General features: G+C 36.1%; 1 protein-coding gene across 1 annotated transcript in view; it reads left to right on the forward strand.

The window, feature by feature from the left end:
- The window catches only part of LRRC9 (leucine rich repeat containing 9), a 104,440-nt gene that overhangs the window by 39,366 nt on the left and 50,656 nt on the right, over positions 1–14,418 (forward strand). Inside the window, 2 exon segments of the mRNA XM_032593363.1 lie at positions 2,087–2,299; positions 9,585–9,704. Of these exon segments, the coding sequence (XP_032449254.1) occupies positions 2,087–2,299; positions 9,585–9,704 (333 nt within the window).

Below are 14,418 nucleotides of genomic sequence, written 5' to 3' on the forward strand. Positions count from 1 at the left end.
GCTATTCTTGAGCACTTTCTCTTCCAAAAAGAAGTTAGAATCAGCTTGTTAAGATTTATTTTAAAATCCTATTTAGGGGGCGCCTGGGTGGCGCAGTCGGTTAAGCGTCCGACTTCAGCCAGGTCACGATCTCGCAGTCCGGGAGTTCGAGCCCCGCGTCAGGCTCTGGGCTGATGGCTCAGAGCCTGGAGCCTGTTTCCGATTCTGTGTCTCCCTCTCTCTCTGCTCCTCCCCCGTTCATGCTCTGTCTCTCTCTGTCCCAAAAATAAATAAACGTTGAAAAAAAAAATTAAAAAAAAATCCTATTTAGTAATATAAAAATAGGGAGGGGGACAAAACATAAGAGACTCTTAAATATGGAGAACAAACAGAGGGTTACGGGAGAGGTTGTGGGAGAGGGAATGGGTGAGGGGCATTAAGGAATCTACCCCTGAAATCATTGTTGCACTATTTGCTAACTAACTGGGATGTAAATTTAAAATAAATAAATAAATAAATAAATAAATAAATAAATAAAATCCTATTTAGGATTTGATTGAAATTGTATTGAATTTAAACCTTAATTTGGGACAAACTGTTGTGCAGTATTGGACTTCTCATCCAGGAACATGATAAGTTATTCCATTTACTCAAGTCCTCCCTACCGTTTTCTTTACTCAGGTTTTAAGTGTAATTCCGGGCACTTAGGCACTTATATTTTTACGTTGCTATTATGAATGAGACTGTTTCAGTCAAGTATGCTTTCAGCAAAGACCCAGACAAATAGTAGAAACCCAAACAAACAGTTAACATAACTCAAATAACAGGAAGTCAAGAGGTGGGCAGTCCTGGCTGTTGAGACTGTTCAGTGACTGATGTCAGCAAAGACCTTAGCTCCATCATCCATCTGCTTGCCACTTCATTAGCTCTTTGATCTGAAGACTCAGTTCTTTCTTCACTTCTGGGAAGTTTTCTTCTCTTAATTCCTCCATTATCTTCTCTCTTCCATTCTGTGCTCAGCCCTCTGGAACCTTGATTGGTTAAACACTGGACTTTCTGAGTTGATCCTCCATTTCTTTTAACTTTCTCTCTCTCATATTTTACATCTCCATTTAAAAATTCTATTATTCTGGAAGATTTCCTCAATATTAACCTCTGCTAATTTGATCATTGCTAATTTGATCTGCTGCCATATCCATTCGGTTTCCCAGAGCATTTAGTGAATACTTTCATTTCACTAATTATTTTTATTTTGACTCTAAAGTGTTACCCTGTTCCTTTCTCTTTTTTTAAGTTTATTTATTTATTTTGAGACAGAGAAATAGAGACACAGCACAAGTGGAGGTGGGGCAGAAAGAGAGAGGGAAAGAGAGAATCCCAAGCAGGTTCCACGCTGTCAAGCACAGAGCCCAATGTGGGACTCGAACTCACAAACCATGAGATCATGACCCGAGCTGAAATCAAGAGTCAGACACTTAACCAACTGAGCCACCAGGCGCTCCACTCAATTCTTTTCGATAGCAGCCTGTTCTATTAGGGATGCTTTATTCCCCCAGATTTTAAAATAATTCTCTTATGGACCATTTTTTTTCTAGAGCCACTTCTGTTTATGTTTTTTATGCTCATTCATCCACAGTTTTTACCATAATTACTTAATCACCTGCTAATTACCTAGAGCATCCTACTGCTATTTTACTTGTTCACTCTGAACATCAAATTTCTCTGGATCTGTTCTTCAGAGTGGTTTATCTCCCACATATGTTTTGGCTACAGGTTACATTTCTGCTCCCATTTGTCTGTCGGTTTGGTCCCCTCTGATTTATGTCTCACAATTCTTAGTCTTTTGTTGGCGCTCTCTCCACTGTTGAAAACTATTTAAAAATTATCTTTTGCCAGTTTTCAAGGACTTTTCAATGGGAGGGGATGAACATATTTGTTCTTAGCCCACAATTTTAATCTACTCTCACTGGTTTTCTAATGTGATTCTAATCATGATAGATATGATTATATAAATGAAAAAAACTTAGTCTTTCTACATAGCCTATTTCTTATTCAAAGTGATAAATACAGCAACCAAATTTTCAATATTTTTAATAAATTTTTTTAGGTAAAGCCTCACTCTTTATTTTCTTCATTCAACAATGTTATTCTAGAAGAAAGCAAAAAAAATTCAGAAGGGTCATTACTGTCTCAGGATTTGCAATTTGATGATGAAGTTATAAAAATGGATCCCAGGATCAAGCCCAGACCAAAACTTATTAATTTGGATGATAAAACAATACTTTCCCTTGCCAAGACTAACATTTACAGTCATATTATGGTGAGTATTATAAGGAATAAAATTTGGGGACAGAAACCTTGAATTTGGAATCATAATCTACCATAAGAAGTCTAAAGATACTAAAGCACCTATCTGGTGATGCCAGTCATCATACTGTCAAAATTAAAAGGACCTTGACCTCTCCTTCTTTGTGGACTAGATCAGATCAGTGTTGTCGGTAGTAATATAATATAAACCATATATGTAATTGAAAATTTTCTATTAGCCATGTTAAGAAATTTTTTTAATTAAAAGTAAGATTAATTTTAATAAATCCAATATATCTAAAATATTAACATTTCAATATGCAATCAATATGGAGAGTCATCAGTTTCATACTAAGTCCTTGAAATCTGGAGTATATTTGCAGATGACAGCACTTGCAGCCCATCTCAAATCAGACGAGCCACATTAGTGCTCAAAAGCCACATGTGACTAGTAGCTACTGTACAGGACAGTACAAGCCTAGAGGGTACCCTTCTAATTTACAAGGGATTTTATTACTGAAAAAAAAAAAGTTTTCTTTAAATGACTAAGACAGTTAAGTTTCAAATCAGTTCCCAGGATTAGTCAACATAGAATATTAGAGATTTATCTTTACAAAATTAATTAACAATTTAAGTTACTATTGAAGTGACATACTTTATTTAATTAATTTATTTTAATTTATTTATCTATTTACTTATTTTCAAGTTTTTATTTAAATTCTAGTTAGTTAACATATAGTGTAATACTAGTTTCAGGAGTAGAGTTCAGTGATTCATGACTTACAGGTAACACTGAGTTCTCATCATAACAAGTGCCCTCCTTAATACCCATCATCCCTTTAGCCCATCCCCCCACTCACCTCCCTTCCAGCAACCCTGTTTTTTCTCAATAGTTAAGACTCTGTTTTATGGTTTGCCTCTCTCTCTTTTTCCCTGTATGTTCATCTGTTTTGTTAAGTTCCACATATGAGTGAAATCATGTTATTTGTCTTTCTCTGATTTATTTTGCTTAGCATAATACACTCTAGCTCCAACCACATCATTGCAAATGGCAAGATTTCATTCTTTTTGAGGGCTGAGTAATATTCCATTATATAGAGATATATAATAGAATATATAGATAGATAATGGAATATCTATATCTATAGATATTCTAATATCTATATATATATATCTAATCTAATATGTATATATAGATATATAATGGAATATATATATACCACCATATATAATGGAATTATGTATACACACACACACACACACACACACACACACACATACACCACCTCTTCTTTATCCATTCATCAGTCAGTGGACATTTGGGCTCTTTCCATAATTTGGCTATTGTTAATAATGCTACTGTAAACATCAAGATGTATATGTCCCTTCAAATCAATATTTTTTTATCCTTTGGGTAAATACCTAGTAGTGCAATTGCTGGCTTGTAGGGTAGTTCTATTTTTATCTTTTTGAGGAGCCTCCATACTGTTTTCCAGAGTGGCTGCACCAGTTTGCATTCTCACCAACAGTGTAAGAGGATTCCCCTTTGTCCACATCCTTGCCGACATCTGTTGTTTCCTGAGTTGTTAATTTTAGCCGTTCTCATAAGTGTGAGATGATACCTCATTGTACTTTTGATTTTTATTTCCCTGATGATGAGTGATGTTGAGCATTTTTTCATGTGTCTGTTACTTATCTGGATGTCTTCTTTAGAAAAATGTCTATTCATGTCTTTTGCCCATTTCTTAACTGAATTGTTTGTTTTTTGAGTGTTGAACTTTATAAATTCTTTATAGATTTTGGATACTTATCCTTTATCAGATATATCATTTGCAAATATCTTCTCCCATTCTAAAGGTTGCTTTTTTCGTTCTGTTGATTATTTCCTTTGCTATGCAAAAGCTTTTTATCTTAATGAAGTCCCAATGTTTCATTTTTGCTTTTGTTTTCTTGCCTCTGGAGACATGCCTAGTAAGAAGTTGCTACAGCCAATGTCAAAGAGGTTGATGCCTGTGTTCTCCTCTAGGATTTTCACATTTAGGTGTTTCATCCATTTTGAATTTATTTTTGTGTATGGTGTAAGAAAGTGGTCCAGTTTCAGTTTTTTGCATGTTGCTGTCCAGTTTTCCCAACACCATTTGTTGAGACTATCTTTTTTCCATCAGATATTCTTTCCTGCTTTGTCGAAGATTAGTTGACCATATAGTTGTGGGTCCATTTCTGGGTTTTCTATTCTGTTCCATTGATCTATGTTGAAGCAACTTACTATGAGGCAACTCTACTGAGATATGAAGTCTACCTCCATACCTTCACTTTCAGGTCTGTCCACTTCAAATCTGCTACCATTCTATGCAAACTACCATTATCTCTGACCTAGACTATTGCCATAGCCTTCTAATACTCTGTCATTCAACATTGCACAACTCCAGGAAGTGCAATTCACATTATATTCTATTAATGTGTTCTTTGGGTGCCATTCATAACTGAATATAACTCAATATGGGGGTTAGAGGGTACCACCTAGAGCTGTACAATAGAGGCTTTGTCCTGCTTTCACTTTGAGCCCCCAATTTATTCTGCAAGCTAGAGCAATCTTTTCAAGATACAAATTTGCTCATATCTTTGTTACCCCTTACCACTCTTCCTTGAAATCTTCAAATGATTTTCCATTGTTTTAAAAGTAAAACCAAAGTCCTTAATATGGCCTATAAGATTCTGAATGGCCTGGATCCTGGCCTACCTTTCCAGACTCTTTCAATATTACCCTCTCTTTAGTTCTCCATGCTCAGCCTCCTTTCTGTTTCTTAAATGCATTCTGCTTGCATCCAACACAGATCCTCTGCACTTTCTAGTCCTCTGCATGGAATGTTCTCCCCTGACCCCCTTCTCCTAGTTAATTCCCACACATCTTTTAGATCTATACTAAAGCAAAGTTTTCTCTTACCTCTGAGTCTGCATCAGATTCCTTTGTTATATGCTCTGTGTCCTTCCGAGACTGTAAATTCCACAGTGGCTGAGGCTGTGACTATTCTTCAATATGTATATCCCCAGCACCAGGGCAGCAATATAAGATGGTTCAGTGTGCATTGCACAAGAGGGCCAAATCCAAGGGGTACACTTTAAATCTATAGTAGTATATTTACTACAATTTTCTGACAACTGTTCATAGAATTTCTTGTGCTAACAAAATAAGAATATTGTGATAATTTTCTAAAAGCTGAAAATAGTGGTGTCTTGAGGAAAGGATGGATGCTGCTTCGGATCCTCTGTCCCCCACTCTCTCTGCCCCTTCCCTGCTGATTCTCCCTCTCTATCTCAAAATAAATAAATAAACTTTAAAAAATAAAATAAAATAAAATAAAATAAAAACAGTATCTTTACAGCAAATGGCTCTTACAAAGTGGGTTTGCTTGAACTGCAGAAGTAGCAAGCAAATTAATATCTGATACACTGAGAAGACAAGTATCTGATTGATACTTGAGAAGACAAGTTATTCTCACATGACATTATCTTTCTATGTGTGCCCTGAAAGCTGAGATACAGATAAATATTCAGAAATTATTTTTATCTTGAAAGTCAATTACACTGTTCCAATGTGACATTTCTAGATCACTTGTTTATGAAGACAATTTTTTCAAGTGACTATATAAAACAAAAAGAGAATGAAAAAATGTTTAAAAAATTTTTAATGTTGCTTTATTTTATTTTTTATCTTAATGTTTATTTATTTTTGAGAGACAGAGAGAGACAGAACACTAGCAGGGGAGGGGCAGAGAGAGAGAGAGAGGGAGACACAGAATCCAAAGCAGGCTCTAGGCTCCAGCTGTCAGCACAGAGCCTGCCGCGGGGCTCAAACCTACAAACTGTGAGATCATGACCTAAGCCAAAGTCAGACATTTAACAGACTGAGTCACCCAGGCACCCCTATTTACTTTATTTTTGACTGAGAGAGAGAGAGACAGAGACAGAGACAGAGACAGAGACAGAGAGTGAGTGAATAGTGCAGGGGCAGAGAGTTGCAGGGGAGAGAGAATCCCAAGCAGGCTCAGTGATGTCAGTGCAGTGCCCGATGCAGGGATCAATCCCATGAACCATGAGATCATGACCTGAGCTGAAATCAAGAGTCAGATGCTTAATTGACTGAGCCACCCAGGGGCCCCCAAAATATTTTTGAAAATAAGAAGTGTGGTCAATAGTTTTGAGTCTGCTTCTGAAAATATTTAGAAAACATCTTTTTTCAAGGGGTTGCTTTGGTCCAACTATGTCGTCACCATCCACCAAATCTTCAAGTCTAGGAGATTAAGTTTGACCTTAACCAGTTATTATTAGGGAGGAAAGAAAGCTTCATGACATGATGGCAGTACCACCATCTGCATCATAAATGTGCAGTATAGCGATTATAAGAACATTCTTTGAGTTGACATGGAGAAATTATTGTTTCTGCCCTATAAGGTAAAGAGTTCATAATTAATAAATTTTTTATAATAAAGCTTTAGTAATAAAAAGTTTAAATGCATGAGTTTGATTGGATTGAGCTTCCACAACATACATTTCTATAGATTTAAAGGGATTAAATAAACGTTAAAAAAAACAGCAATAGTTTTTAAAAAAAGGTAGGCCTTCTTTAATTATCTTTGGTTTGTAAGATAAAAAACAGTGAGGAGGAGAATAAGACTTCAGAATACCTGGCTTGCTCGTGACTTCCACCTGACTGCCTTAATTTGATCAATACCCATAACATAAGAATGGAAGAACCTCTCATCCTAAATTTGCATATACTGCCTAAAAGCCAGAAAAACCTTCTAGGGCTTCTAGTAAAAATAATGGATACTACAACAAGAATGTTTAGACATCACACCCTTTATTCTCCTTCCTTTGTGCCATTACTATAAGAGAAACAGAGGGTACACACACACACACCTCTTATTTTCTTTTCAGTCTTCCCCTCTAGATTGAGTTTTTTAGGACACCTAAAAATAAATAAAATATATAGAAATAAAGGTGGGAGATGGGAGGGAATGAGTGAAATAGGTGAAGGGGATTAAGAGTACACTTATTGTGATGAGCACTGAGAAATGTATAAATTGGTGAATCCCTATCTTATACACCTGAAACTAATATAACACTGTATGCTAATTATACCTGAATAAAAAAGAATATAGTTATTAGTTGTATGTCTGGCTTGTATGTCTGGCTTTTGCACCGATTTATTCATCTAGCATTTACTGAGCATTTGCTATGTTTTAGGCAATGAGTTAAGCATTGGGGGCTCAATGAGTTATTTTCCCTATCTCAAGGACATCATTTTAGCAGAGGAGACAGATATGTATACAAATATAGGAAGTTTGGAGTTTCTGGGAGAGTTCCATAGAGAGAAGATAAGTTTTGTGTTGATTTTTGAAAGATATGAGAAATTCAGTTGTTTATGTCTTCCAGGCAGAGGAAATTCTCTACCTAGAAGCACATGGTTTTGAAAGATCCTAGTGTTATTAGGGAACATAGGTTGACTATGAACATAAGGTGTGTAATAGTAGAAGGTAAAGGTGTAGGTTGGAGGTTATAGCCACAAGAGGATGGATTTGCAAAGGCAAATTTTAAAATTTTAGTTTATCTTTAAGAAACAGGCCCTGTGTTTGTAAAGACCCTAACTTTGGCAACTTGTGGTTAGATTTAGCTAAAGACAGACTGATGGTATGGATAGCCAGTGGATACTATTGTAGTAGTCCAAAGGACAATAATAGTCTGAACTAAGACACTTTTAGTAGTAATGGTATGGAATGGTTGGTTTGAGAAACATTTCTAGAATCAAATGCATATGGAAAAGAGGAAAACGGGGTGGTCAACAATAACTGTTGGATAGATAGTCAAACTCTTAATCAGGATTGAAAAAATAGACTACCAGGCAGATATGTATGGAAAATGATGAATTCAGTTTGGACATGTTAAGTGTAAGGTATCTGTAGATACCAAAATGTGACCTGTAGAATAAATTACTCTGCATAAATTGACCCTTCTTAACAATTTTAACTAAATTTTGACAACTATTTGACATTTAGATGTTTCTCCCTGCCAAGAATTTGGTTATATCCACAGTATAATAGGGCATAAGATGGTGGTGGTGAGTGAAGAGAGTTGGGAAGTAGATGCTTGATTTTATCATAATACTAATTTGTTGTGAATATTAAAACATTTTTAATTATATGAAAACATTTTTATATTAAATTATATTAAAACATTTTTCCTGTGCCACTGCTTATTCTGTAGACTATGCATAAACATAATCTTCACTTGATACCTTTCACAATGGTGTAGTGTAAAGACGGAAAAATATGTAGACATCAGGGTATCCTCTAAATATTAAAAAAAAAACTGTAATAGCACTCATTTTTGTTTAGCCCGGGATCAAATGGACAGGAAAAGTCTAGGCCAAATTCTGATATGGAAACACTTTCCTACCTCCTTCTTTGAGTGTCTGTCCTCCTACTTTAGCATACGCAGCGTCTCTTCCTTAGTCCTGTGCCTTCATACAGTTTTGTCCAATCAAGGTGTATCCTTGCCATCTTCTCTCTTATGAGGTATCCTAGCCAATACCCAAAGTCTTTAGGGCCTATATCGTTCACTGGCTAGCGTGAGAAATAGATGTGCCTTAATAAATGTCTTAACAATGTATTTAGCTATTTTCTAAAAAGAATTTTTAAGTCAGTTAAGTGTCTGACTCTTCTTGATTTCAGCTCATGTCGTGATTTCATAGTCGTGAGATTGAGCCCTGAGTTGGGCTCCGTGCTGGGCATGGAGCCTACTTAAGAGTCTCTCTCGGGGCGCCTGGGTGGCGCAGTCGGTTAAGCGTCCGACTTCAGCCAGGTCACGATCTCGCGGTCCGTGAGTTCGAGCCCCGCGTCAGGCTCTGGGCTGATGGCTCAGAGCCTGGAGCCTGTTTCTGATTCTGTGTCGCCCTCTCTCTGCCCCTCCCCCGTTCATGCTCTGTCTCTCTCTGTCCCAAAAATAAATAAACGTTGAAAAAAAATTAAAAAAAAAAAAAGTCTCTCTCTCCCTCTCCCTCTACCCCTCCCCCCACTTGTGCACACATACGCTCTTGCTCTCTTTCAAAAAGAAATTGTTTTTAGACTCAAGTGGAAAATCAAATTAATCAAGAACAGGGCCCAGTGATGCTATTATAAACTATACTTTTAAAATCATACATTAGATATATTTCTTATTGGCGCTCTCTCAATGTTAAAAAACTATGATATAGAATGTAATCTGTCTTATTTTTTAATTTATATTTCCATTTATTTCAGAGTCTGAATCTACATGGAAACAGCTTGAGTAAATTGAGAGATCTCTCCAAGTTAACAGGACTTCGAAAACTTAGTATCAGCTTTAATGAATTTACCTGTTTAGATGATGTATACCACTTGGTAAGAACTGTCCTTTTGAAACTATTTAAGTAAAATAAAATTATTAATTTAATAAATTATTTTTGTAATTATGACCTCAAATATACCATATTCAGGATTATACAGCTCAAATTGGGAACAAACATACATACATTATGATGTTACTTTGTCTAAAATAGGTCTTGGATTCAGATTCCATTTGGAAAACCAATTATACGCCTGTGGTCATATCTGATTTCTAGCTACTTGAAAATAAATTTATTAAAACTACCCCAGATTTGTTTTTAAAATGTCTTTTGGAAATTGTCATTTCCATTGTTTTCTCATTCTTATTTTTCTGCTCCTGAGTCCTTATTTCTTCATTCTCTAGTTTACTACTTCATATTGAAGGCTGTCAATTCTTCCCATTTGTTCATTGTTCATGTTGTTATTTCTCTTTTCCTTCTGCCTTGTTCTTTCTACCTGAATGTCACCCGCACGGACCTTGTTGAACTTGTGTTCACCCTCTCACAGATAATAGGACAAATACAGTAATGCACATGTACACATAGCTAAGCATCTTATCTGGCTTTTGTTTTCTTTGTTATGTATCATATAACAAAAATAATTACATATGTGGCTCCAGAACTCCAACCCAGCATCCCCTGTTTCCATGGGTCCCAGGCCACTGACATACCGTTTCAGAATATATCATCATCCTCAGCTCTTCATTCCCTACCTGCTGCTTTCAACCATATCAAAGCCCTTGCGTTGCTGCCTCTCCCACTCTGGTTGGAACTGTTACTTTGCTAACTGACCTTAAGTTTTAGTATTAAGCCCCCTTCCTTGTTTCTTTTGGTAAGCCGAGGTCCTTTTTAATAGAATCCCTGATAGTTTGGGTTCGATATACAGCTAAGTAAAGAAGACAGTTTGGGGTGCTTGCGTGGCTCAGTCGGTTAAGCATCCAACTTAGGCTCAGGTCATGGTCTCGGGGCTCTTGAGTTTGAGCCCTGGTCGGACTCTGTGCTGACAGCTTGAAGCCTGGAGCCTGTTTCAGATTCTGTCTCTCTGCCCCTCCCCACCTCACGTTTCCTCTCTGTCTCTCTCTCTCAAAAATAAACATTAAGAAAAAAAGAAGGTAGTTTAATAGAGGTCCCAAGACTATATGTAAATGGTTGGCATGTTTTATTTAACTTTTTTTCTGATGATTTGCCAATGGTTCCAGAGGTTATGACAGCCATAATTATTCTGCTTAGGCACAAAATTTGATGAGTAAACTCTTAAGTCATGCAAGGCACTTAGATAGTGAGTGAGCTTAGCCAGCTTCCCAGCATGTATTCTGTAGTACAGTTTTGTTGTTCTCCTTTGACGGAAAATTTTCTTTCAACATCATAGCTTCACAGCCTACTTATTAGATTAATATTACTGTGGACATTTTACAGATAAGAGAACTGGACAAATATGCCTAAGTGGTGTTTTCAAATTTTAAGATTAGCAAAGGTAGATAGATATATCTAGATAGATCAGATACATCAAGTATCTGATATATAACTATGTCTTGAAAAATGACTACGGGAATGTTAGGGGTGATCAGAGGGAGGAAATAATCTGTGTGTATTTTTTTCACCTTTTTATTGTAAAATAAAACAGATACAGGGGTGCATGGGTGGCTTGGTTGGTTAAGCATCCGACTCTTGATTTCAGCTCAGGTCATGATCTCACAGTTCATGGGTTTGAGCCCTGCATCAGGCTCCATGCTGACAGTGTGGAGTCTGCTTGGGATTGTTTTTCTCCCTCTCTCTCTGTCTCTCCTCCACATACCTGCTCTCTCTCTCTCTCTCAAAATAAATAATAATTTAAAAAAACAGATACAGAAAATTACATACTTCAAGCACATGGCTTAGTAAATTATTATAAGGTGAATGTGCTTGTAACTAGCACCCAGGTCAAGGAATAGAACTTTGTAAACTACAACATAAGCCCCTTCTATATATGCCCCATCCCTTCAAGAAATCATTATCTTGACCTCTCCAGTAATCCTCTCCCTGCATTTTCCCCCATAGTTTCATCACCCAAATGTGCATCCCTACCTAGTACAATAGTTTGGTTTTGCCATTCTAAAAATTGTTTAAGTCTCTTTTAATTTATAGGTTTCTCTTATAATTCCTTCTTTCCCCTTCCACTCCCCATAGTTTATCTGTAGAAATGCTTTGACCTTCCAATCCTAAGAGTGTCCCACAATTTGGACCCTGCTGATTTGCTTATGATACAATCCTACAAGCCCCCACCCTCAGTATTTTCTACAATTTGGCAACTAAATCCAGAAATTGGATCAGACTCAGGTTCCATTCCTCTGGTAAGACTGTAAGAATCAGATAATGTGTGGTTGACTCACTTTTCTCATGCTGGTACCATTATTAATGTCTATATCCATTAACTCATTAGTGATTACAAAATGGCAATATTTCTATTCTATCATTTCTTTTTCATTTATTGGTTAGAATATTTTTACGTAAAGACATTTCCCCTTTTCTGTGATTTGGTTACCCAGTGGTACCACTCATGTAGAAAATGCAGAATAGGTGTTTATTTGCCTTTATATGAAGATAATGAATGGTTCTTTGTGATCTCCCAAAGACAAGCAATTCCTTTTTTGTTTTAATATCATTAGGAATGCAGGGTCTTAAACACATTTGATGAGAGTCCATCCATTCAATTATTATCATGATTGAAGCTCAAATTGTATCGTCTTAACCAATGGAATCATCTTAAAGTTAGCTTCTTTTGCCATGACCATAGTGGTCTCTGATAGCTTCTTTGCCACCTGGCATAAAAGATGTTCCATGTCCATTTTCTGTATTTTCTTTTGTAGACATGGGATCAGCCATTTCTTCAAGGAGCCCTAGTTTCTTTTAGAGAAAAGTGGTATTTCAGGACCACAGTCTGGGTTGGTCATTGTTTCTAGGTCTTTCCATTGGACAGAACTTATTATGGGGAAGGTGTGTGTGTGTGTGTGTGTGTGTGTGCGCGTGCGCACACGTGTGTGTGTGACTATATATGTATGTATAACTAAAACTAACCTCATGTATTTATATTGGTATTTCCAACTCAGATTCAATACTGAAAATCTTTTAGCTTAACCTCTTCTCTGTTACTTACATCAATATCTTTCTTTCTCTCACACCAATAATCCTCAGTTTCAAGGGTACAAATTGATAGCAGTGGACTATTTAATAACTGCTCATTGTTTTATCCCTTATTACACACACAACAGTCTCAGAATAACAGCCCTGATACTCTCATCAATATGATTACTGGAAAGATTTTTTTATTTTGTATATGTTCTTTCCATTATTCATTTTAAAAATGAATCAAAATGATCATTCTGTATATACTTTGTCAGAACATGTAGCCTTGCACTTTGTACACTCTCCCTTTTAGTTGTTTGGTAACTGTATATTTAATTCTTGTCACTAGTCCTTAGGTTGGTATCTCTCTAAACATTTTGATGGTCTGAAAAATATTCTATTATAGATTCCTCAGGAAGGGCTTATGGGGACAATATCCCTTCCACTACTGCATGTAGATAATAGTTTTTCTATATCCTCTACACATGCAAGGCAGTTTTGCTAGATATAAAATCCTTGGCTCACAATTTATTTCCTTGGGCATCTTAAATGTTACTTGTTTCTTCTGACATAAACTGTTGCTGTAGAAAAGTCTGATGACAGTGTACAATTTTTCCCTCATAAGTCACATGCTTTTTTCTTCTGGATGGCCAAAAAACTTTTTAAGTTTTTTTTTTTTTAAGTTTAGTAATTTTACTAGAATATGTCTTGGTATTGGTCGCCTGGGCCAGTATTTCAGCTTCACAGTATGCTCTTCCAAAATACAGATTAAAATCATTTTTTCTTTCCTTTTTTTAAATCGAAAGTTTTAAGCCTCTTTTTTTTGCTTCCTTGCTTCAGTTTTCTTCTTCAGGGATGCACATTATCCACATGTGGAATCTTTACCTATCTTCACTATTTGTCACTTTCTCTTGTGTCCTTTCTATTTCTTAATTTAAAATTTTAAGTCGATTTGATTTTACAATTTTTTTTTTACCTTCTGTTTATCTTAAAGCATTACCTATTGTTTTACTTGCTTTTGTGTTTGACTATTTGTTTCTGAAATGTTTTTCTTTTATTTCAAATTATTTTATGGGTTCTTTCACCTTACTACTGAGTTTTTCTAATCCATATTTATATTGTTATTTTTTATCTTGTATCATTCTTAACATCTTTTTGCTTGTTTTAAAATAGTAAGTTAATAGTCATGATAAGTTCTGAGCATATCTTTCTGGTGTTCTTTTATTGCCAACAGCAATGTCTCTCACTCCTTTCTGCACCCCCACCCCTCTCCCTCTCCCTCCTGCTCTCCTAACTTTGGGATTTGATCTCAATACTTTTCTGCTGCTCATTTTTTAATGAAATATTTTTTCTTAACTTCTAAAACGAAGTGGAGTTAGGGAAAGCTTTCCTACCTTCACAGATCTCCCTCCTCTGTTGTTTATTTTTGCTTTAAAAAAAATTATAGCGCTTACTTTCTGACATTTCCCGACTGTACTCTCTTCCTCCACTTTGCTCTGAACTTTATCGTTTATTTGCGTTTTTTGTCCTTACCCTGTTTAATTTTTGAGTTTCTTCTTTGAGAAGGATTTTGTTCTAGAAGGGGGCCTTCTAGGGGAGTTTTAAGATCCATAAGTGCTGGACTGCCC

Source organism: Lynx canadensis, chromosome B3 (assembly GCF_007474595.2).
Source record: "Lynx canadensis isolate LIC74 chromosome B3, mLynCan4.pri.v2, whole genome shotgun sequence".
NCBI lineage: Eukaryota > Metazoa > Chordata > Mammalia > Carnivora > Felidae > Lynx > Lynx canadensis.